The sequence below is a fragment of the Amblyomma maculatum genome, chromosome 1 (assembly GCF_055883805.1).
Source record: "Amblyomma maculatum isolate TAMU_Amacu chromosome 1, ASM5588380v1, whole genome shotgun sequence".
Classification (NCBI taxonomy): Eukaryota; Metazoa; Arthropoda; class Arachnida; order Ixodida; family Ixodidae; genus Amblyomma; species Amblyomma maculatum.
The window spans coordinates 413,831,793-413,855,987 of record NC_139344.1 but is presented as its reverse complement, the minus strand read 5'-3'; the positions used below and the strand labels follow the sequence as shown (position 1 = coordinate 413,855,987).

General features: G+C 44.2%; 2 protein-coding genes across 2 annotated transcripts in view; both read right to left on the bottom strand.

Annotated features, from left to right (window-relative positions):
- The window catches only part of LOC146208970 (uncharacterized), an 8,456-nt gene extending 5,631 nt beyond the window's left edge, over nucleotides 1-2,825 (bottom strand). Inside the window, exons 1-2 of the mRNA XM_084579653.1 lie at nucleotides 2,575-2,825; nucleotides 1-8 (exon numbers count right to left, since the gene is read on the bottom strand). The exon at nucleotides 1-8 is cut by the window's left edge and continues 240 nt beyond it. Of these exons, the coding sequence (XP_084435779.1) occupies nucleotides 1-8; nucleotides 2,575-2,730 (164 nt within the window). The 5' untranslated portion in view covers nucleotides 2,731-2,825. The remainder of the gene's footprint in view (nucleotides 9-2,574) is intronic.
- Nucleotides 2,826-12,888: 10,063 nt separating this feature from the next.
- On the bottom strand, nucleotides 12,889-15,541 carry LOC146208969 (uncharacterized). The gene is made up of 3 exons (XM_084579638.1): nucleotides 15,254-15,541; nucleotides 14,426-14,626; nucleotides 12,889-13,493 (listed from the first exon to the last, which is right to left on the bottom strand). Exons 1-3 carry the CDS (start codon nucleotides 15,522-15,524, stop codon nucleotides 12,970-12,972), a joined length of 996 nt encoding a protein of 331 aa, XP_084435764.1. The 5' UTR covers nucleotides 15,525-15,541; the 3' UTR covers nucleotides 12,889-12,969.
- Nucleotides 15,542-24,195: the final 8,654 nt, after the last annotated feature.

Genomic DNA, 24,195 nt, shown 5'->3' with positions numbered 1-24,195 from the left:
AGACCGGCCTGAGGTGAAAAAATGATGTATAATATATTAAAATATCCTAAGCAACAATAACACATAGGTGCTTCTGTCGTACCGTAAGCTATCACATATAATTAAGAAAAAAAACAATGCCATTACTTCTCAGGCCGTACAGTAATGCAAGACAATCCAGCACCAGGGTGGCATTAATGGTCTCTTCTTGTCGCAAAACAATATCACATTTCCAATCTCATCATGAAGTTTACAACACAGAATTTTGTTTTACAATGTAAATAGAAATACTTTTTAAGGTTAGAAGTTCCCATAGTACATGCAAACTCTCACTGCATAATACGTTCTTATAATTCTCACATATCATTATGCATGCCCTACGCCTACGCTTTGTGTGCTTTCAAAAAATGTAAGATATCCTTATCATTCATGCACTTGAACTTTAATACAACGCTTAAGAGAGCAGTGTATATTCCACACTCAAGGAATACTGCAGAGAAAGCGGTCCCCAGAGTATGCACTTATTTGGCTCCTCCTGCTCACAGCGTAGTCTGCTGACCCGGTGCTGTTCAACAAGTACTTTTGGCACACTAGTAAGCAATCGAGCCTTATTCAAAATATCGGAAATAGTAATTGCAACCGACCCTGATGAGTATATGTGAAGTTTATTCTCGCGAAAGTTGCAAGAATACCGCGCCTTTTAAAAACGTCGTGAATAAATCTGAAGGCGCGATCTCTCGCACTTCTTCAAGAAAACAGATCTCCGAAACATAAAAAGCGTTGGGTTCAATGCAGAGTCAGCCTCTAAAGCCTGTGTTTTGCTGCTGACATGATGACCTTCGAGAAACGTATGACAATATTCACTCTGTAATGACACCTAAACGCCTGCAGCAAGCTACCTCACTGACACCTCCCCCTGCCTAGGACTGTCACAGAAATTTTGTTCAGACATTCCACGCACGCTCATGGGTCACTGTTTTCCCGTTATATAAATATAATCTTTTCTGGCTCCACAGCGTCTTTTAGTGTCTCACACTGCGCGCGCTTTTTCAGGTTTGTGTTGGTGTTTGCCTAGGCAGCGCGACTACGCATGAGCGAGCTGCTAGGCGTGGGTCGGCACAATGGAGGTAGGAAACAACTTTGGACAGGCCCTGACCTCACTTTTTTGAAGCCGGCACGGCCATGCCACGACCGGACGCTGCAATGTCTGTCCTCCTCCTTTATCCTCCGCATTTTCTTTCTCCGCGAACCTCACATATCTCGGGCCCTTATCAACGCTTTTGCTAGTGGCCCCAGTCTTCATAGCAACAGCGAAGCCGTTGCTAATGGCCCGATAAGGCTAACGCTAAATTTTGACGTCACTTCCGCCACACTTTCTTTAATGCACTGGGAATGGAACGGCCTCTCCTTAGTTGTTTCCTTCCTCCATGGTAGGCACTCTATCGGCTCGAAAACGAGAGTAGATAAGCGCTTTGGAAGCAAGGCTTGGGGCTTCTTGCCCTGCGAGAGGCAAGCGAGGGGCGGCCAGCAAGCGTCATGGGCCAGCGAGATGTGCACGGACGACGGAACAAAGACTACCAGAGGAACACGGAAGTAGTGCCTGCAGGAATGGCTTATACCCGTGTCACACGATGTCGTATTTGCGTGAGTTGCTGCCACAAGACGAGCAATGTTTTTGTATCGCCGTTAACGTTCTGTCCATATTGCTCGCCTATTCGCGCCTCAGGGTGTTTTGTGAGGCCGCGGGAAAGCCCTCACCATCGTTGTGTTTTATTCTTGGTAGCCCATTGTCATGCGCCTCGACGGCATGTTTTAAGCTCATTCGCGTTCGATGTTATTTCTTTTTATTGAATGCTTTTGTCTTGATACATGGATAAACCTGTGTTTTTAGGGAAGACTTGGTTTGAATGGCGCTCGCTGACCCGTTTTCTAGGAAGCGTAACCTTTAACCTATAACGCTAGTCAGGCGGGTAAAACGTATCAAGTCATGTTCTTTCTCGTGTCCACGATCAGAACCTGCCTGCGCGTGCACGAAGGCCGTGACGTCAAACCTTGCGAACCTCCAGTAAACCAATATTTATCTCACATTCGTGTTCTAATTTTTAAACCTGCTCTGTTAACCACAGACATATATTACCTCAACGTAATGATTTCTCATTCAATTGATATAAATGCATTGATGCAATGTTTTATTGAGCTCTTTTAGTTAGGCCCTTCAAGTCGTATTTCTTACCATTATTCTGCAAAATAAATCGCATAAGAAATTGCTTTCTACAAATTATTAATACCACTACCTGGAGCCTGCTGCTCAGCTTCTGCCTCACATTTTTAAGCGCAAATATGAATGCAGCCCCGACCTAATTGTCTGCACCTACACGCGGCTCGCGCCAGCAGAGATCATTGTATCCCAATCAATCCGCTTTTAAAATTTTATTATTATCCGCAATGCTCAAAGGGCCACGAGGATAAAATTCCTTCCCCCCAATATGCTCCAATTCGTGCACTGAAATGCGGGCAAGGTTCTAAATTTGTGCAGCATTTACAAACGAAGAAGCCAAAACATTGTACATTAGAGCGGCCCTGTGATCCACTGACCTGCCTGTTTTCTTCGGTAGTCCTCTTGCCACCTGACACGCTGGAACTGAAGTCGCTGATAGATGATATGCTGCTGGAGCTCGAAGGCCGACGGTGGCGCCGCACATACACCTTGTTCCCATCTTTCTTAATGTTTGACAGTGGAAAACTTGTCATATTACGAAAGCAGATGCGGCTATCACGCGCACCGACCGGTCAGGCGAGGAGGTGTGGACAGCTTCTAAAGACTGCGTACGTGGCGTCACATTGGCGGCATACTGGAAGAAATTTAAGGCCGAGTGTTTATGCAGCACTAGAAAGCAAAAAGTTTCTAAAACAAGCAACGTGATGAGTACAAACAAAATTCACAGCGAATGTTGGCTCAATATTCTCTTCTCATTTTTAGAAGGAATTTCCTTTATCCCCTGGAAGCCTGCTGCATTATACTTATCGTCTACTCCAGTACTCCAGCCACCTTCGCGTGAAATGCGGTTGAGGATGCCAACATATGATATCAAATATTAATACACGTTTGGATTTTTTTTCCGCTGTAATAAGGGACCCAAGCATGGGAAACTTGTTCCGCACGCGCGCAAGTTTTTTTTGTTTGTTTGTTTATGTTGTGAGGCCACTGTTAAGGATTTACTTGTGCGCTCCCGTGGTTTAGAGAAATGATATTTTCCGCTTATTTCGTCAGATAATATTTTCGTTTTCCGTGAGGGAATGATCGCGGGGTATACGCAATTAAAAATTAAGTTCACCCTAAATGAATCTGTGGTTTATAGGCGTTTTGTTTTTTCGTGTCTTCATTATCATACTTGCTCTGTTCGCTGCGGTTGCTTCCGCCGGGGTTGTGTCCCTGTTACATTTGTCTGTGACTTTTTGTTTTGTTTTCTTTACAGCGTGCGTTTTGTGCTTTGGCTTCATTGCCGACTACTGGTGGTTTTTGATGCAGGAGAAATATGAAAACGCATTTTATGGTTTCACTGTGTGCAAATGAACACATGTGACTCAACATAGGGGAGTCACGTTTCCACAATTTGTTCATATAGAGACAGCGATACTGAGTTGGACGTCCACTGGCATGAGAAGAATTCTACAACTACCTGGGTTTGCGGCGTATTAAGTGCTCATAATGGGCGTCGCAATATCAATGTCGTCAGACAAACTTTTCTATTTCATGACCATAGGCTTGGGTCAGATTGGCTGAGGACCGGGTGATCCATGCGGGAAACCGAGAATCGGTGGCACTGTGCAGCCGCATGTCGAGGAGCGGCTGTAACAGTGTCCCGATTATTGTTTTCGAAGAGTCGACTGCACTAGCTAATTGACGAGAATAGGGCATAACTGCATCTTTTCAACCACACGCAACCACGAAAGCATGATCGCGCTTTGAAATGGTACCTCGTCTTCTCCTCGGCATCCCTGCGAAACGATTAAGTCGCGGGGGCGATATGATATGACCTATCGTGAACAATAACCATGCTTATTTACGAGCCCGCTATCGCTGTTCCGGGGTCCGCACCTTGCCTGTACAGGAAAGAATGCGCCAAGGAATTTTCTGTGGAGTGTTTTGTTAAGGCCATGAACACGACTAAACCGAAGTGATTGCTGATTATAGGCACCATATATAAAGTGAACTCTCTACACAGAGACAGTTTCACAGTGGTCCCCTTTAAGAAAACTGCCGAAAGTTCTTCATTTTAGTGATAATCATATATACAGCCCTTTTGCATTCTCTCTAATTTCGCCCCGTCTTTACTTCGACGACCACCACCCTATCTATAATCGAATGCCTCAAGCCGGAGCCTTACTCAACACCTGGCTGTCTCGTAATCTTAACCTGGGCTGCCTTAGTTCAAGGTCATGTTTGGTTTTTGTAACATACGGATAGTTTTGAGAAATTTCTACTGATCCGAAGCCCTCCAATGTGGGTTTTGCGCCTGATACAAAAGACCAAAACTGCAAAAGAAAAAGGGTCTAGCATTTTTCGCTATGAAAGTATACGCGCTGGCGGTTTAGCTACCGGGTAAGTGCGAACTGTAAACTGTAGGACCGTAGTCGTGCTCTATCTTGTCGCAACTAGGCGATGTATCAATCCTGTTACTTCCCAGTTAGAACTGGGTGGCACTCGCGACAGCTAAGTGGTGCGAGAGGAGGAGCCTGCGCTGCAGTCGAGCAGCCAATGTTGAGGCTGGGTTTCTTTTACTCTCGCACGCAGGCTGCAAGCGCGCCCCTACTCTCGACACCAGGCGCAGTCTATCTGATGCATGCGGTCCGGGGACAGTGGGTCGCGCGGGCTCTCCGCGTATAATACGTTCCCATGGTCAATCGTTCTTATATTATGCCGTTAACGTGTTCTACCATCCATTCACATAGATACGTGCTCTGCAGAGTTTTCACTCTTCTAGACAGTACTGAAGAAATTTGAAGCGGGCTGTTTCCGCATTTACGCGATATCCGAGGGCAGTCTACCGTGCAGGTTACGAACTGGAATTAGGCATTTATTAGCAATATTGCGTTTCAGTTGCTTAATTTTTGAGGCTGCCCTTCACAGGTAATAAGGACACAGTAGGATGCGCACTTTGTATCTGTTTTAAACGCAACTGTATTCATCAGCTTCGCTGAAGGTTACTTAGGCAAAACGTTTGCTTTGGGTCACCAGTGATTCGTCTCTGGCTGTCTACCATTCCGCTATGGGATTATAAGCACGGCGACCAAAAATACAAATTATTATTTGTGAATTTCAGAGAGAGGTTGGCATATAGAGCAGTTGAGCGCAGTTAGTGGCTGGCTGAGGCTGATCGAATAAGCACGATATCATTACAGGCTATGACGCTGGCCCAGACAGCTGCGCAGCGCTTTCACACGTACCAATAACTTCGAAATCAAATTTACTCGTCTTCTGGCTGCAGAAGTCGCGAGATCTGTCTACCCTTTTAGTACTCATTCAAGATTTATTGCGAATAAGTAAACGGTGTTGTGCCCCACAGCGAGGGCTCAGTGGTTAGGACTCTTGATTACGGAGTCCTATGACGTAGCTACGACCCCGGCAGCAACCACCGCGTTTCGATGAAGGTGAAGCGGAAGGCGCCCGTGCAGTGTGCAATGTGAGCGCCTGTTATAAACTCAAGTCGGGCGAAACTTCCGGAGCACTCCCCGTAAGGCATGCATAACAGCCGATGCCATTTTGGGATGCTAGACTTCATATACTATATGGAAACTGAGTTATGTTCCAGCTAGCATTCCTTTGCCCCTTCTGTCTTTGACGTGCACGAATACATGTACGTGCAGAGTTTAAAAAGGAGCATGAAATCAAATCAAATCAAATTTATTTTCGAACAAGTGCATGGTCGCCTGGGCTAAAAGCGGTACAAACAGCTTGACAAAGGTCCAGGAAACCAGAACACAACATAGCAGGCGCAAACAACAAACTCCAAAGGTTCATTAACAATGCAAATACGACATCCAAAAGTATTATACAATTCATGCGCCACTGCAGCACTATATAAAAACAAAAAATAAAAAGTTTATAAATAATAAAATTAATGGAAAAAGCTCAACAAGGCAGAAAGTTCGTAAAGGCGAGTATGGTATTCAGAGTAAAAACACATATATGGATAGACATTTGCACGAAGAAGGTTCTCAACTACTTAGGATTAAAACTAACATGTCTTTATGTTTGCTTATTTGAGCCAAGGATTGTAATTTGTAGTGTGTTCTAAAATGTGGTAGAGACCACGTGTCAGTGCATCTAGTGTTTACTATTGCAGTGAAGTGTACAACAGATACAAGTTTTGCCGAGAAATTATCCATACCTATCGAGCTGAAATATGTTAATTATACCAAGCAATATTCATAAATATTATCCACGCGGATCATACTAAGTGATGTTGTTATGGGTTGAATATTTGACGTTGGTTCTAAGTTCACGATGAGACTAAAAATATATCTCTGCAAGTGTGACGAGATTGGCCAGATTTTTATTAAGCCGGCTCGGCGCGAAGCCTGTCCGCGCGGCGCTGCATCAAAATTTCGACGACATTCTAGAAACGCCTCCTCCCCCGCGCGCGAGAGAGCGCGGTGCTTTGTACGCGTTGCCGTCGCCCCTTTCCTCATCACCCGGCGATGAAAGAGACTCATCCTACCGGAAGATGCCAGCGGTCTCCGAAAGTTCGACGGCATCTGACCAATGAAGACGCGCGGCTCAACGGGAGGAATAGGCAACGCTTCAACAAACGAAGCTAACCGCCGTATTCAAGAACTAAACTTAAACTTAACTTACAAGTTAAGTGACTCATCGGCAATTAACGCGTTTCATGAACAACACTTGCACTTAAGCCACACTTAAAACCGCACTTATCGGCCCCAAAGTTAACTTTCCAAAAGTAGCTCCCTACCTAGCTTAAGTGCAGCTTTTTCGCATTCAAAATGGCCGACTCCTACCGCTGCTTTTCCGATTTCGTCGACTACTGCGCTCGCGCAACTGATATCGCCGAAGACAGAGCGTACAGGTACGCACGCGCACCGCGGCCAGTGCTCAGGGATCGGCAGAACCCAATGGAGTTATACAACGACGCCGAATTCCTTAGCAGGTACCGCTTTTCCAAGGAAGCGGTACTGGAGCTGCTCGGAAGGCTTCCCCTTCGCGCCAACAGCGACGAACGCGGTCTCCCCGTGCCGCCGCTCCTGCAATTACTTCTGGCCCTGCGGTTCTACGGAGCTGGAACCTTCCAGGTTGTCACCGGTGACCTTGTGAATGTGTCGCAACCAACAGTGTCCCGCATAATAGCACGGATTTCATATATGATCGCCGGCACTTTGTTCCCGACGCTCGTCAAGCTGCCAAGCGCCACCGAAGCCCCGGCGGTAATGCAGCAGTTTTATGCAGTGGCAAACTTTCCCGGTGTCACCGGGTGCATTGACTGCACCCACATCCCGATAAAAAGTCCGGGAGGAGAAGATGCGGAAGTGTTTCGGAACAGGAAAGGCTACTTTTCCATCAATGTTCAGGTATGTCTCCAGCGAAAATATTCAGCGAATCGAGAAAAAAAAAAAAAGGACGCAATATTTTTTGATAGCTCTGGAACTTCATGCTTCATTGATTACCAAGATATGAAAAGAGTGCGAAATGTACCGTTGTTTTTCGATACGTTCATGGTAGCTATAAACCAACTTTAAAGAGGCTTGCGAGCAGGTAGGAGAAGCCAGCTTTTCGTTTTGTTGACTGTGCCAAAAGCAACGAATTTTACAGTAATTGCAGAAAAGTAGGGGTGATAGCTGTGAACTATAGTATGCAAGCATAATTCATGATTTTAAGCATAGCTAAATGTTTTCACCATAACTGCCTGGCAATAAATAAAGTAATCATTAATGTTTACTGTTTCAGATACAAAATGTAACTTATTGCCGTATTTTCTTGGTTTTGCCGTATTTTCTTGCCGTATATGTTGTGCATGCTTTCAGCAATACAACAGGCTGTTCACAGTTCGTGTCAGTAGACATCGATATAACAAAACAGTACTATACGAATTTCCCGTGTCGTTGCCACATTTTTGTGCAGTGACCTAAAATGTATATAAATACAGGCAGTACTTGGGCTAGTGTGCAAACGTTTGCACTACGCAAGTAGCCTTAATTTTTATTCATCTGACCACTACTGTTCTCGTATAGGCCATAATTACTGGCAGCAATGCGAGTAGAGTACATGTTGCAAGAGCCAGTTTACTTCTTCTTGCAGGCAATAACAGGGCCCAACCTCCAATTTTTGGACCTGGTAGCCAGCTGGCCTGGTTCGGCTCATGACAGCCGTATTTTCGATAACAGTCGAGCAATGGTCCTGTACGAGCAGGGCAATATTCCTGGTGTCCTTCTTGGTGATATGGGCTATGCGTGCAGACACTACCTGATGACGCCTTTGAGAGATGACGTGCAACAAGGGAGTCCACAGCACAAGTAAGTTGAAGCTGTAGCTTTAACAAAGGCAAGTGCAGTGGCTCAATAAAGAAAAACTTTTATTTTTCTGCAGGTACAACAAGTCACAAACACGGACACGCTGCACCATTGAGAGAACCTTCGGGGTATGGAAGAGAAGGTTTCCATGCCTCGATATGACGCTGCAGATTAAAACAGCTACAGTGCCTATAGTGATCACAGCATGTGCAGCACTGCACAACCTGGGCAGGCTGCTCAGAGACCCCAACCCCCCAGCAGCGCAGTATGATGCCACTTGTGACAACACTCCGCCTATTCCTAACTCTGGAGGAGCTCAGCCATCCCCCTTGGTGCCACTGGTGCACACAACAAGTGGTTTCAGAACAAGAGAAAGGATCATTGCGCAGTATTTTCACTGAGCGGAATCAATGTGCTAGACCCATATTCTTTATCTTTGATTAAAGGTGGGAAACACAGACAGGAGGAAGACACGACTGAGCAGCTCACAGCTGCTTTATTTGCAGATAGAACGCACCAACATACAGCCATCATATAAGTAAGGAACACAATCTCATCACTGAACTGAAGCTCTTGCTTGAATCTTTTGTGTTCCTTGCATGTGTGATGACCGCATATTTATGCTTTCTTTCTGCCAATCATGAAGTTCCTTATTAGCTGTTTTGCGACAGGATGTGTAAAGAAGAAATTTTATACGTTTGCTCTCCTAATGCATAATAACCTCTGTACCCCAGCATCATTACAATATTCCAATGTCCTGCTTTGAATATTATTCAGTTTTATAATTGGCTTGGTATTTCAATTTTTTTATGGCAATGTTAGAAGTTTTCTGGTGAATTTAAACCACCTGGGGATTTATTAATGCATTTGGTTTGGTTTGCATTGCTCTAAAGCAACTCAGGTTTTGAGGAACACAGATGTCGAGAACTAGTGCAGCTATTTTTTCATTGCTCTCGTCGACTTGTCTCTCAAGCATATTGAAGCCTTCCAACTTTTTGTCAATTGCATCAAGCTTTTGGTTAGTCGCTGCTCTACCTTTCTTTATTTCTTGGATACCCAGAAATTTAAACCACCTATGGTTCTCTAACATTGCACAGTATGCCAACATGAATAAAACACCATAAGCATCATACTTCCTTGTTGTATTTGTGCCTTCAGTGGCCGTGAAGCAACTAACTTTCTTGTTCCTAGATATATTTCGCTTTGATGGCGTCTTGTGCACAAATTTATCGTGAACAATTGTAGCCATGTTTGACTGGTTTCACACTGTTCCAGATCGTCTTTGTTGCCTCTGGCGACTTTGTCACAATGTATAATTCCTTGCAACCGCTGGACATCGACGACAGTATTTTCACTTTGTTTTTGGCTAACCAGACGCCTCACACACCTGTAACTTTAGAAATTATAGCTCGACTTGAGATAACCAAGTTGCTAGCAAGAGTTCACATGACACAGTAGCATTATGATTGCAATTGATAAAGATGATGTCACGCATTTTCTGTGTTCAGAGTGGCTTGTTGCTATTAACCGTGTCGAGGTGTGCCGCTTGCCCTCAAAGTAGACTGGAAATGGGCCTACAGCAAGGGCACCAGTGTTTCACAAGCAAACACTAGACGTCGGCAACAGTATTTTCACTTTGTTTTCGGCTAACAAGATGCCTCACACACCTATAACTTTAGAAATTATAGCTCGACTTGAGATAACCAAGTTGCAAACAAGAGTTCACATGACACAGTAGCATTATGATTGCAATTGATAAAGATGATGTCACACATTTTCTGTGTTCAGAGTGGCTTGTTGCTATTAACCGTGTCGAGGTGTGCCGCTTGCCCTCAAAGTAGACTGGAAATGGGCCTACAGCAAGGGCACCAGTGTTTCACAAGCAAACACTAGACGTCGACAACAGTATTTTCACTTTGTTTTCGGCTAACCAGATGCCTCACACACCTGTAACTTTAGAAATTATAGCTCGACTTGAGATAACCAAGTTGCAAACAAGAGTTCACATGACACAGTAGCATTATGATTGCAATTGATAAAGATGATGTCACACATTTTCTGTGTTCAGAGTGGCTTGTTGCTATTAACCGTGTCGAGGTGTGCCGCTTGCCCTCAAAGTAGACTGGTAATGGGTCTACAGCAAGGGCACCAGTGTTTCACAAGCAAACACTAGACGTCGACAACAGTATTTTCACTTTGTTTTCGGCTAACCAGATGCCTCACACACCTGTAACTTTAGAAATTATAGCTCGACTTGAGATAACCAAGTTGCAAACAAGAGTTCACATGACACAGTAGCATTATGATTGCAATTGATAAAGATGATGTCACACATTTTCTGTGTTCAGAGAGGCTTGTTGCTATTAACCGTGTCGAGGTGTGCCGCTTGCCCTCAAAGTAGACTGGAAATGGGCCTACAGCAAGGGCACCAGTGTTTCACAAGCAAACACTAGACGTCGACAACAGTATTTTCACTTTGTTTTCGGCTAACCAGATGCCTCACACACCTGTAACTTTAGAAATTATAGCTCGACTTGAGATAACCAAGTTGCAAACAAGAGTTCACATGACACAGTAGCATTATGATTGCAATTGATAAAGATGATGTCACACATTTTCTGTGTTCAGAGTGGCTTGTTGCTATTAACCGTGTCGAGGTGTGCCGCTTGCCCTCAAAGTAGACTGGAAATGGGCCTACAGCAAGGGCACCAGTGTTTCACAAGCAAACACTAGACGTCGACAACAGTATTTTCACTTTGTTTTCGGCTAACAAGATGCCTCACACACCTGTAACTTTAGAAATTATAGCTCGACTTGAGATAACCAAGTTGCAAACAAGAGTTCACATGACACAGTAGCATTATGATTGCAATTGATATAGATGACGTCACACATTTTCTGTGTTCAGAGTGGCTTGTTGCTATTAACCGTGTCGAGGTGTGCCGCTTGCCCTCAAAGTAGACTGGAAATGGGCCTACAGCAAGGGCACCAGTGTTTCACAAGCAAACACTAGACGTCGACAACAAGTAAGCAGACGCTGCAGTGTTCACAAATACAGCACTCATACAAAAAAAAACTTTATTTTCTGCAGATACAATAAATCACAGACAAGGACTCGCTGCACCATTGAAAGAACGTTCGGGGGGTGGAAGCGACGGTTTCCGTGCCTCGACATGACCCTTCAGATTTTATTGTAAAGAACACAAATATACTCTCCATCTACAACCAAGAGCATGCATGAGTAGTACTAACAGCACCGATACCTAAAAACTTGAATCTGAACTATCAAGATACCGCAGTTCACAGTCACGAACGAGAAAAGACGGGGTGCTAATGCATGTGTCGCGGTTTTTATGAATGCAAAATGGGGGGGGGGGGGGGGGGGGGCTTCGCTGTTTCTCTGGTTAATCATTGTGGTGCTTGTACAAGATAATATTATCTTTAAAGAGCACACAGCATGGTTTGTTGTTAGAATTAGGAGTTTTACGGTGGCATTCCCAGTAGTGCAAGGCCAAATTCGAGGGAGGGGCCCCATCCAAAGAAGTATTGTACTCACATATGCGGGTATTCACGCACCTTCCCGTATGACCTATACATCTTTTTCCACACGTGAAGGAAAAATTATACATCGCACCCGCACCAGGCCGCAAATATGGTGTAATGTTTTTTTTTTTTTTTTCTGCATCTAATAAGCTAGGCAAACTTTACAACATGGTTGATAGGATATCCAAGGCAGAAAAAGAACAAAGACGAAAAAGAGGAATAACAAAAAAAGCATGCCAGATAAATCAATAATGAAGTTTGTCCCTTGTGCCACAAGTGTGGTGTGAGTACTGCTCATGTTAGTACTGTGATGTTAGTACTGCTCATACGTGTTCTTGGTTGTAGATGGAGTACAATTTGTGCTCTTTCCAATAAAATCTTCAGTTGCTAGTCAGCGCGGGTTCAATATTCTCTCTTGTCTTTATTGTTGCGGTGATATCTTTTTACTAAAAAACTCTTTAGCGGAAAAAAAGGGGCTCGTTATGATACAATTAAAATATTCAACAGTCTGCAAGTCCGAAGTCAACAAGGGGATATATTTTTTTATGTTTGTAGTTGATATTTACCTGAATTAGTCATGTGATGATTTTAGGGAGAAAGATTATTAAATGCAAAGTGGAAAGAAAAACAATGCGTCGATTGTAAATGAGCCCACCATTTGCGCATTGTTTTTCCTTATACTTTCAGTGCACGCCAAAGAAGCCCAGGTGGTCAAAATTTTCGGAGTCCTCCACTACGGCGTCTCTCGTAGCCTGAGTCGCTTTGGGACGTTAAATCCCACAAACCAACCAACCAATATTCTTAATATCAACTAGAAAAGCATAAAAAAGGTATCCCCTACATTTACCTTGGGCTTGCAGACTGTTGACTGCTTTCATTGAAAACTTTCTGTATACTTACCCCATTTCTGACCTGATCTTTTCAGTTTTCCTTTCCATTAAGCTTTTTGATTTGTAGGTCAAGGAGGAGTTTTTTTTTCCTTTTCAATTCCCTATCCAAGTTTAAATTCTCCATTTCAATGTCATGAGCTTGGGCTCTTTTCGCTAACCGATCTTTGTGCTCAGCTTTCAGAAGCCGAACCCTCAAACAGTGTTCTCGCGTCTTTTCTTTTTTTTCACTTTCAATGGCTGCGAGGCGAGCCATTAGCTCTCGCTCAATCAGTGTTTGCCTTTGTGCATTGGCAGAGCGACTGGTAGCTCCTACCCTCACTTCTGAGGAAGCGGATGCTGATGCTGTCATAGGTGGTGCAGCTAGCGGAGCAGCAGATGTTGCTGGCACGGCCCTTGGGGTAGGTGGGATGGCTGGAAGAATGCTTGATGCAGCCTGGCTCGGTTGCTCGGCAGAAGCAGCAGAGGTACTCGTAGCTGCATCGGCCAGCTCCTCCTCCATTTCTGGCACCTCATCCTGATGGAAATGCCAGGACCAGTGTGGGTCCTCTGCATCATCTTAGGCAGAAGTGCTTGGGATTAGATGTCGCAGTGAGGGTGCATACTTTGGATCAAGAAACACTTCAATTCTCACAGCAGTTCACTAAACCTTTCAATGGTTCATAATAAATGAGTATGTGAAATGCATTGACAGCCTGAGAGATGTGTTTCATGTTTACAATGATGCAGTGTTCTACAGAAGACATTTTATCATTTACATTGTGCAGTAACTCAAGCAATGTTTCAGTTAGAGCCAATTTATACAACATATCAATGGAAATAAACCAGGCATATTGTCTATACTTTGGAGGGAATCAATTCTAGAATACGGTTCTCATATATATATATATATATATGACCGACAATGGCTTGGCAGATACGTTTATGTAGTGCATCTGCAACTTTCCAAAAACCACTACGGTGCAAAGAAAACAACACAATATGTAGAAGGACATCAAATGCTCTGTTTTGCGTTGTTTTTTTGCGCCGTAATGATTTTCAAGTCATGAACCAGCTCGGACCACAGGCCATTATTGTAAAGCATCTGAAACTTAGATGTATCTTTTGTTATAAAGGTCACACAGGTATACTATAAGACCACACAGATGCCATAGTAAAAATGCTCATGGGTGTGCACTGTGAATGTTAGAGCAGCTTTACACACTTTGATAAGAAAAGTTTATATGCAAAGAAAAAAATAAAATGTGAAGCTACAGCAGCAGCTCCCCAGCTCTGAGGAGATCTGGGGAGACACGAAAGGCAGGGATATGCTACAATTTTTTTTTTCTGGATAGCCTATTCTTACTACATAAAGGAAATGGTTGAAAAAGTTATGCATACCAGTGCATGCCCACCAGCTTCGATATCTCAGCAAAAATATATTTCGAATTTTAGTGGTGCATTTATTTTCGGTTCCTGCAGTACGAGTACAAAAAAATGAAAAGGCGTACCACTAGGTCCTGCTAGTGGAGTTTCTTGTGTCTGCGACAGCAAGGCGGCCACAGACGGTGTTACTGCTGTAGATTCAGCCTGCTGCTGGCGCTCCCGGTCGCTGTCGAATGGGTTTGGCACTCGAACTCCCATGTGGGAGGCGACAGCGCCGACCCGCTGAAGTTCGTCTGTCAGCTGGCTCGGTGGTGCTGAACCACCGCCTGGGAAATCGCAGAAACCGCTGTTAGTAGAGTTGGAGCAATTCTACACAGAAAATCATTAAGCGATAAGAAGGTTTAGAAATGAAGCGGTTTTCACAGCGCTTGTACTGTGATGCTGTTACTTTGGGGCACGCTCAAAACATATCAAATCGCAAATTGTTTACTCATGCAAGTTTACTATTCACTTTCTATTCTTTCTCTACAGCAGGCACACGATGCTTGTGTGCGTTTCATAGTAATTCGTGGGGTAAAACACAGCACTCGTTCCAAAAGCGGGTGTGTTGAAGCTTGCTGCAAGCTGCGCCAAAAATTTCAACCCCTATTCAGCTGAGTAAAAGCTAGGATTACAGCTGTTTTCAAACTCTGTGCTACGTTACTGTGCTCACCACTTTAAGCATTACATCGCAGCAAAATAGTTCCTCATGTAGGTTGTGAGGTTCCATGCTGTTGCACAACGCCTTTAATACTCTAGCTTCGAGCTTGTGAGATGAAGCAGGAGACTGCATGGCAGCTTTTCGCTGAATGCTAGGCGGGACGTACACGCAGCAAGCAATTGGAGCAGTGGTACAGCAACAAAGACAAAAAAAGAAAACGAAAAAACACAGGATAAAAGAAAACAGGACTTACCAGTCCGAAAAATTTCTCTTGTATCGTCCGCTTTTCCTTTCCGCCACTTCTCTTTCAAGTTCTCCCAACACTTTTTCAGTTGGAGCCATGTACGCGGGCGCACATTATGGTGGGAGTTGAACTCTCGTTCTATCATTTCCCACTCTTTTCGCTTTCTCGCCACGCTCACTGCGTCAGTCTTCTTATTTTCTACTACTGGCCGGTGCTTTTCAATGATGCTCAGGAGGATGGACCGCTCCTCTTCTGAAAAGTTCGCTTTCCTCTTTTCCATCGCGACCACGCGTGACACAGCACAGAACACGAAGCAAACTACGTTAATGAGAAAACATAAACACACTACAAACGTCAATACACTACCAATGAATACAAAACTCGAAATATATACAATAAAAACAGAAACAGCTACAATAAAAGGGCAGGGGAGCGAGACGAAAGAAGAACGTTGCGAGCGATGAATGCGGGCGAACAAAAAGTATGGTTGCAATTTCGACGGGAGCTTTGCTAGACGCGCTACTATTGTGACGGCTCCATTTGTGGCCAGACAAGCAACAATAATTCGGTAAATCTAGCCCAATAAACTTTTTTTTTATTGTCAAATTGCAAGTTAAGACATTTGCTACCTATTTTCGATAATGTCCGACCGTTTACGTTTCTTATTAATTTAAAAACTTATTGTGTATGCAATAATATTTGCTTACCCTCGCTCCCATGGCGCTTATGTATTTCTAAAAGGGCTACTTGGATAAGTTGAGTATAAGTGCTGTTTTTGAAACGTTCGTCACAGAAAAGTTACACTTACACTTTCCGCGTTCTTAAGAATGCAGCCTTAAGTGGTAGTGTAAGTTCCGTTCTTGAATACGGCGGTAAGTGTGTGTGCGCGCTAGCCTTGGCGCGTCTTAACAGACATGCGGCGTGCCCTCTATATGGAGGTCGTGTCGCTTATGCAGTCAGTCAGTCGGTCAGTGATTGCGGTGTGTTCGCAGTGCTTCAAACTGGACTCCCGGGGATCACCCGCCGCTGGCAAGCCCTCAGACCTGCGAGGGAGCGGCGCTCGTCTTGCATGGCGGCCACATGATGACTCTCGAGGCGTCTGACTGCAACAGTGCCCAGTGACGCTCTCGTGTATTGTTCTGTATTGTAAGCCTCTGTGTTATTGAATACCTCTGTAGTTGCATGCTTAGCGTTTGTTTTCTGTGAACATCTTGTGTGTATACTTTAAGTGATCGTGTGTATTCCTCTGTATCGTCTCCTGCTGTGTATAAAGTGTGTTTTTCTTGTTACGTCTGACTCCAACCCTTACTGTGGCTTGAACCGGCGAAAGCTGGGAACGAAACGACCACCCCCTTATGTCACCACAAGGTAACTGAATTCCGGCAGAGCTTGCCACGAAAGTCGAGGTCATCTCCTTTGCGATCGGAACAGCTACCCCTCCCCCTCACTCTAAGGGTGTCTGGGAGTGTGCGCACCGTTAAGGGCGCATGGTTAATAATCCTATTATTATTAACGGGTAACAGGAAGACAAGAAGTTTGTTTATATTTTTTTAGTGGTTGTTGCTCATACTAGAGTAGAGTAGTTAACGTGAGACAGTAACAGAGCATAGTAAATTTGCACTTTAACACATATGGGGAGAAATGTGCGACAGCGTGAGATTACACCAGAAACAGTAGTGATTGAACTGCAGACACAACAGTTTATTACGCACAATATAGGTATTCCAGGCATTACATGTTATCATAAGGCGGCGCTGTTTTTAAACAATGAGCAACAGAACTTGCCCACTGTTAGCTTGGAACAACGATGAGCACAAAGCGATATTTTATTTATATGACTAGCGCACCACCCACACGCGACTACACAGCCCAATTGGTGAGGTTCAGTAATGCTGGCCGAAGGCATGAATAGCGCTTTGGAACTAACCATAATGATATATGAGCCGTAAAAGAAGGGTCGTTGTTTAAAAACGTTTTTTTTTTCGGCTGTAGAGAAACGAAGCAGCAGCATTATTATAGCTGCGTTCTGAATAACAACACAATTACCGTGAATGTAAATCAAACTCGTGTAAATAACGCATCGATTTGAACTCTAAGGAATTGCAAATAAGCTCTGTCCTGCACAACCGGGAGGGGGAAATATCTATGGCAATATTCTCAAGCGCCCGAAGGCGAGATAATCGTGGCTTCCGTACAGTCGCGACCTTGAAGATCTCCAGCCCCACAGTTCCCCAAAAAACGCCCCGCTCGACTGCACGCCAGCCGGCAGAAAATGGCCGCGCCCGAGACCTCTTTTCGCGTGCCGGTAATTCTTAATTCTTTTCATAAGGCTAAAATAACCTTCCTAATAGCAGAGTTATAAGGGGAGCAAAAAAAGAGAGAAACCTCATGACTAATATCATTGCAATGCGAGTCCCAGACTTCCTTTTATTTCCTATAATTCGGAGAACGGAGTTTTATTCAGAAATATCTGCCAGACGGAATAAAGTTTGGTAATTGAGCAAGCCACAATTCGCCCAATAATTGCGTCTCTCCGTATGAAGCAAACTAACGAAGATTTTGAAGAAATCAGAACAATTACAAACTATGCGCTGTTGTTGCGAAAGGAAGAGCAAAGGCGCGTTGGTTAACAATGGCTTCCACTACCGCACAAGCTTCACTTAATACAGATTTGTTTGCTATACGGGTTTGTCGTCGCTGTATGCTTACTTTGTACTCCACAGCGTCGAAAATAGAACAAAAAACATTGCCCCCACTGGCCAGGTCTTTAAAAAAGAAAGAATCGTTTGCACAGGCTTCTGCTTTGCTTGAGAGCCCTCTACTGTGCAGCAACACCCGTAGGTAGCCTTACCGTGAAATTTTCAGACAGATGCCTGTTGAGCAGAGTAAGTTATATCACTCTTAGTTTGAAGCGTGTTCAATGCCCTTGTGCTGTTGAGCAAGGCTAACAAATACCACTGGGACACGGCCTGCGAGAACGTAGGATTCACTTCGTGGTGTAATCTCTGGCAGCTTTGCCGACATTACTTGCACGAGAAAATTAAATAAAGGTCACTACATTTTTTGTTTGAACTTTGAGAAGTATTATGAGCTCAGTAGAATATTTTCAAACCTGGCTCATTGTAAGTTTCCATCTACTTGACATGCATCCATTCTGGCCTCATGCCAACAATTTCACTAGGTGTGTTACGTATGGTGTTACCAAGTTGTATTTTGGAAGAATTAGGACTAGAACATTATTCAGAGCAGCGATGTTCTTGAGTTACGTATTTTGTTGAATGCAGATCACTTGTATAATGCATGTTCAGTCCTTCTATTCCTGAGAGTAAGGCGATAAAAGAATATTTTCCTTGTCTTCATTAATCTTGCATCAGGAAAGCTGTGCGTTTGTGCATAGCTCCAAAAATGAAGTTGTACGCGGTTACAATTTTGGGTGAAGACGGCTTGATCAGAGCTTCCGTAATAACGAAATGACTCACATCATAGTGACGCTAACCGTGCAAGTACAGTGCGTTTGTGCTAATCCTAGGTCATAAGGAATTATCAATGATCTTGAGCTACATGGCGATGTAGCGGCGGGCATTGTCTCGTGTCGAGCTTTATGGCTGTTGGCCCGTGGGTGTGTGATTTCAGTTGGTCCCAATACAGTCGATCGGACACTAACGACATTCAATGCAAAGTAACGGTAACAAAGACCGCTGGCGCTGGAGGAGCGCCCAGTCATTTCAGTGATTTACGCATGCACCACAGCTCGAAGGCGACGAACAGCATTTGCGCTTCGGGAACTAGTTATTGCTTGGCTGAATAATACGTACGTAGTACGTTCATGACAATTGTCATAACCTTCCTAATAGGCGCTCGTTGCTTAAGAAAGTAGTGTTAAATTAACCAGTTGTTTTATGTCACGAGTAGCTTTTTAGTTAAACAAGGAACTTAAGCATTCAGAACGCTACTGCATGATCAGATTGTTTATGCAGATTCCCAGAGAGCCTAGCAGATTGCAGACAGCTCTGCTGCGCAAGCATACTGTCCTCAAGCACATGTGCTCATAGAAGTTGAAAAATATAGACTAATACTTATGCTGCTGCTGAGCAGCGTGTACCGTGAATATGATGTAAGAATACCGCACAGTTCGAGCGCATTTCCGATTGCTTCGTTGTATGACGTGAGGTACCATTTGAAAGATTTTCTTTTACCCGTGAGTGCGAACCAAGGCTTACGGCAACATGGAATTGAAGAGCGCAAAACCTAAAATGGGCAATTCAAAATTGAAACCGGCCTAGAAAATGAGGCTTGAGAAAATGGCCACGTGGTTACACGCGTAATGTTATATAATGTTTTCAAAGCGTGAACCCATCTCGGTGCTATAAGCGAAATTCTAAAGATAGACTGCAGATTAGGCATCACTCACATTCAGCAACGCGGCGAAAGATTCGGGTGTGTTGGAGACCAACCCGCTCTCAGTCCACGGACAGCATCAGCCTCAGCTGCTACGTCCTCCGACGTACGTTGCACGTGCACGAGGACGACGGACTGGAGAACATGGGCCTTGAGAAAGTGCTCAAGGCTTTTCTCTACTGTAGCCTTCGTCGTCTTTCTCTTCTACTCTGCAGTGGATATATATTTCTTGTCAGTTGTAAACTCGTGCAATATTTAGGGTTTATTTATCAAAACTCGCTCGTCAGTAAAAAGGGATGTGTTCGTGTAAATCGTCAATTAATTCGGCAGTATGCTTTGTTCTTGCTTATATCCATTATGCGTTTTGCTGTCACTATCTTATAGTGCAACGAATCTAGCCCTCAACTAAAACAAACAAAACAAAACTGAAGGCTGGTTTATAATGGGTATCTTCTATCATAAGGTTTGTCGATATGCAAATTGGAACCTCGCGGGATATTAAGTTATGGAAAAATGGAAGAAGACAGTAAATCTTTAAAAGCCTTGCACTGTATGTCCCCCGAGTGAGGCCATAGTTGCTGAGATGAAGCCAACGCATTGCTATTATTATGCAAGGTTGCAAAAAAAAAAAAAAAAGAACACAGTCCAGGATATTGATGCTCAACTAGACAACGTCTTTACCGTGCGCTTTTTCAATTCCGGTTTCGGTTGGCCATAGCGCTGCATTGTGGCGTAACCAATGGTGAAAACAGCGATATTGGAGAGAGATGCTGGATGGTGGATGACCTCAGTTAACAAGGTAATATAAATGGATACCAGACAGATATAAAAAATTGATGTGAATAGTTCCTGCCAAACCCACACAAAGAAAAAGCTTTGTTAGGCTTGGTTAGGCTTCTTTTAACTCATTATCACTGCCATCTCAATAGCTACTATCATCATTTTAACCAAATACGCTGTCATTGTAACCGATACAGCAATCAATATTTTTATCGCTAACTGCAGCGTCATTATCGCTGTTATCATCCTTGCACTAGAGAAGGAAAATACGATCGTTTTTTCTGGAGGTTGGCGTAGAATAGTGCATCGGTACATCGGCACTGGAAGCGCAGGATGAGACATCCTGAAGAGAGTTAGAAGCATGTCCATTTTACTATAATTAAAAACCGTTTTTCTTCAATTCTCCACTAATACATTATCAGTCAAAACGTGATTTCATGACAATGGTCTTTTTGTCCCTTAGTCGACTGTGTCATCTCTAAAAAACCTGAAACAATAGCACGCACGTTTTTGAATTGTTGGCAGGCGATTTTTTTCTGGGATATCCTTCCAAAACGTTAGAAAAAGCGTTTCCAATAACCACTGTGGTATTAGCGGTTTGCCTGTACAAGGAGATTACATTCGTTTTGATGCTACTATGTCCGTAGGCTTACACAGTGTATGAAAAACGGGGATGCATTACAACAACGCAGATATCGAAGTGCGATCTGTTAGTGAGCACTTGAAAGCGTCGTACAGTTTAGAGAAGTGCATCGAGTACTTACTGACCAGCCAACATGTATTAGATTGCTTGATGAACTGGTGCTTTTGAAGACATTTTAAACCTCTCAATTTAGTAGACGTATTGGTAACGTGTTTTGTCATTACGTTTCCTGTCTGTCCCCTTCCAAAGTCGGTGATTAAAAAAGGTGGAGTAGTGTTTTTCCGGGCTCTGTTGGGTATAGGATGCTAAGTAGTTTGATTCCTGGCGGAGAAAATTTTTTTCTTTGCCTCAATAAGCATTTAGTATAACCTCCTTGGTATGGCGTTTGCTTATAGCCACTCTTTGTCTCTTGACTCACAGAAGGTGAAACGTGAGCTGTCGCTGACCTTGGCCTGACCTTGTCGCTGACCTTGGAGGACTCGCTGGACGAGGTTTCTGAGATGTCCTATTTTGGCGCCATCAGATCTGAACGGCTGTCATTGGGCAAGCATACAAAGCAGCCTTGGGGCTGCCGAACTACACATCGACAGAAAGACTTATAGGACTAGGAATCCATAACACACTAGAGGAGCTCAAAGAGGCTCACCTCACATTGCAAAAAGAACGGCTTAAGCGCACCAAGGAAGTAACAGACGTGCTAGAGCGCTTAGGTATAGGCTTGGAACTTCCACCCAGGGACCAAAACACAGCTACCCAAACTCCTTAGGAAGTGAATGAGAATCCAATCACTACCAACGATATGCACCCTTCCCGCCACGAAGGAAGAAGAGGAGGTAGGGCAATGGCTCTACACGAAAAATACGCAACTTTAGAAGGACCTGTCTATGTTGACGCGGCAGAATACAAATCAAGCGGAGCGTTCGCACTTGCGGTGGTGAACATGGACGGGCGGCTGCAGGCATCAGGGTCGGTTCCGACATAATCTTCGGCAGCAGAGGAAGAGGCAGATCTGCCGTAGCAGTAGCTAGGACCGACGAGGATAAAATCTATTCTGATTATAAATTTGTCGTTCGTCGCTTTGTGGGTGACAGAAGCTCAACTGCGGCACAGCAGAAATTGAAGTGATATGGGTGCCGGCTGGCTCGGTGAATCCGGCAAATGCTGCTGCCCACAACATATGGTCCGAGGTTTTGTCAACCGAGTCAGTGGATTGTTCGTATCCATGGATTTTTGCAAGGAGGGGCTGCCATCTTTCCGTGATATCACTAGTCATTACAGACTAGAACAACACAAATGTCCGCCACGTGACAAAACGTTGGATAAGGCACAGCAGACCGCTTAGACGATACTCCAGACAAGATCCTTTCTTACCCCTACCTATTAAGAAAAATGTACCCTGATGGCTTTAACCTTGCGTGCAGGTTCTGTGGCAAAACAGTCACGTAATCACATACTATGGGAATATAAAAGAGAACCTCGATCGGAGAATGTAGTACAGGCCGGTCCTGTCAGCTTGGACCCCGCTATTCAAGCCTTGTCCAACGAGTGGGCCGCTAAGGTCACCGCCAGCCATGGGCTGGACGCCATCTAGAGCGGACCCTCTTTATCTACATTTAGACGAAATGATAGTTTTCCAAACCATTATGACCAGGAATAAAAAAACGCTGCGGTAGTGCAGTGATTAAGGCACTCTACTACTATGCCCAAGGATGCGGGATCGAATCCCGGCTACGGTACGGATACGCATATGAAAAGCAAAGGGACCATATGAGGTACGATGTCAGTGTACGTTAAATAACCCGAGGTGGTAGAAATTTTAGGAGTCCTCCATTACGGCGACTCTCATATCCTGAGTTGCTTTGGAACGTAAACTCTTCAAACCAAACAAGTAGCCTGCACCCACTGACTGATCTGGAAGTAGCAGGCGGGTGCCCAGCTCGCAGACGCAAAGTTTTGCCAGTGCAGCTCGCTAGGACCGCTAATGCTGTATTGAGACCAGTGTTTCTGACAACCTATTGCTTGTTCTCGTTTATTTGTAATCATTTTTTTTTTCAAATTTTGTGACCAATGAAACTTTCTTCACTATGTATGTTTTAGGTAATTCTCTTATTTTTTTATGCAACTTATTATTGGTAAAAAATACATCTTTCCAACAGAGGCTGCAGCTAAGGTCATACCTGCTACATTCGTGGCAATGTGATTGCGTTAAATTACTGGGCCACAAGATGGTGCTCATGGCTCAGAACTGTTTCTTGTTCTGCTACCTTCTACCTGCGATAACTCGATGTAAGAAAAATAGGTGTCTAGCGAAGAATAACGTCAGAAGCGACACCAGCTTTTGGCGAAAATTTCTTTCACCGCCCCTTTGCTATGGTTGTACGCACGAAGCCTCAAGTGACGTATCCTAGAAAATAATTAAAAGCGATTTGTTTAGCTTTCCACCGGCAGTATGTGCAGCGGCGACAACAAAGCGCGGTGCTTTGTGGAATGCGCACGTGGGTTCGCAAAGTGTTAGTGCGGCCCTAAACCCATTTCTTTGAGAGCGAGTTCTGTGTAGTACCTGATTTTATCCGGAAGAAGCGTTGCATACTTTGCGGCGGCAACATTGAAAAAATTTGCCGAAGATTACGCTACTTCCTAACACGAAATTTAAACGAAGCTCGTCAGCTATTTCACCTTTTCGATAGAGTGCGGCAGACCTCGAGCAAAACATGTTTGTACAATTACACTTTTTAAATTTTTTCACATATTACTTCAAGAAAAACTACACTAACAGTTCTTGGCTGTCATGGAGGAAGCTTCGTGGACGTCTACTAAGGAGGAAGCGACCGGCTGGCGCAGATTACAGACCAACTCCTTTCCTAACCTACACATACTTAATAAAATGTTCCCGACACAATACAGAGCCACCTGTCCTTGGTGCGATGCCACACCTACACTTTATCATATCACGTGGGAATGCGAACGCAGCAAAGCATTCAACCAACACGAAGACCCGAGTGCGGAGCAATGGGACAGTCGGCTCACCAGCGGCGAGCTCGCGACCCAAAGCGCCTTAGTGCAGCACGACTCAGTGGAGCCTTGGCATAGGGGCCCACCCTTGCTGACGAGAAGTCTCAAGTCGCCAGCG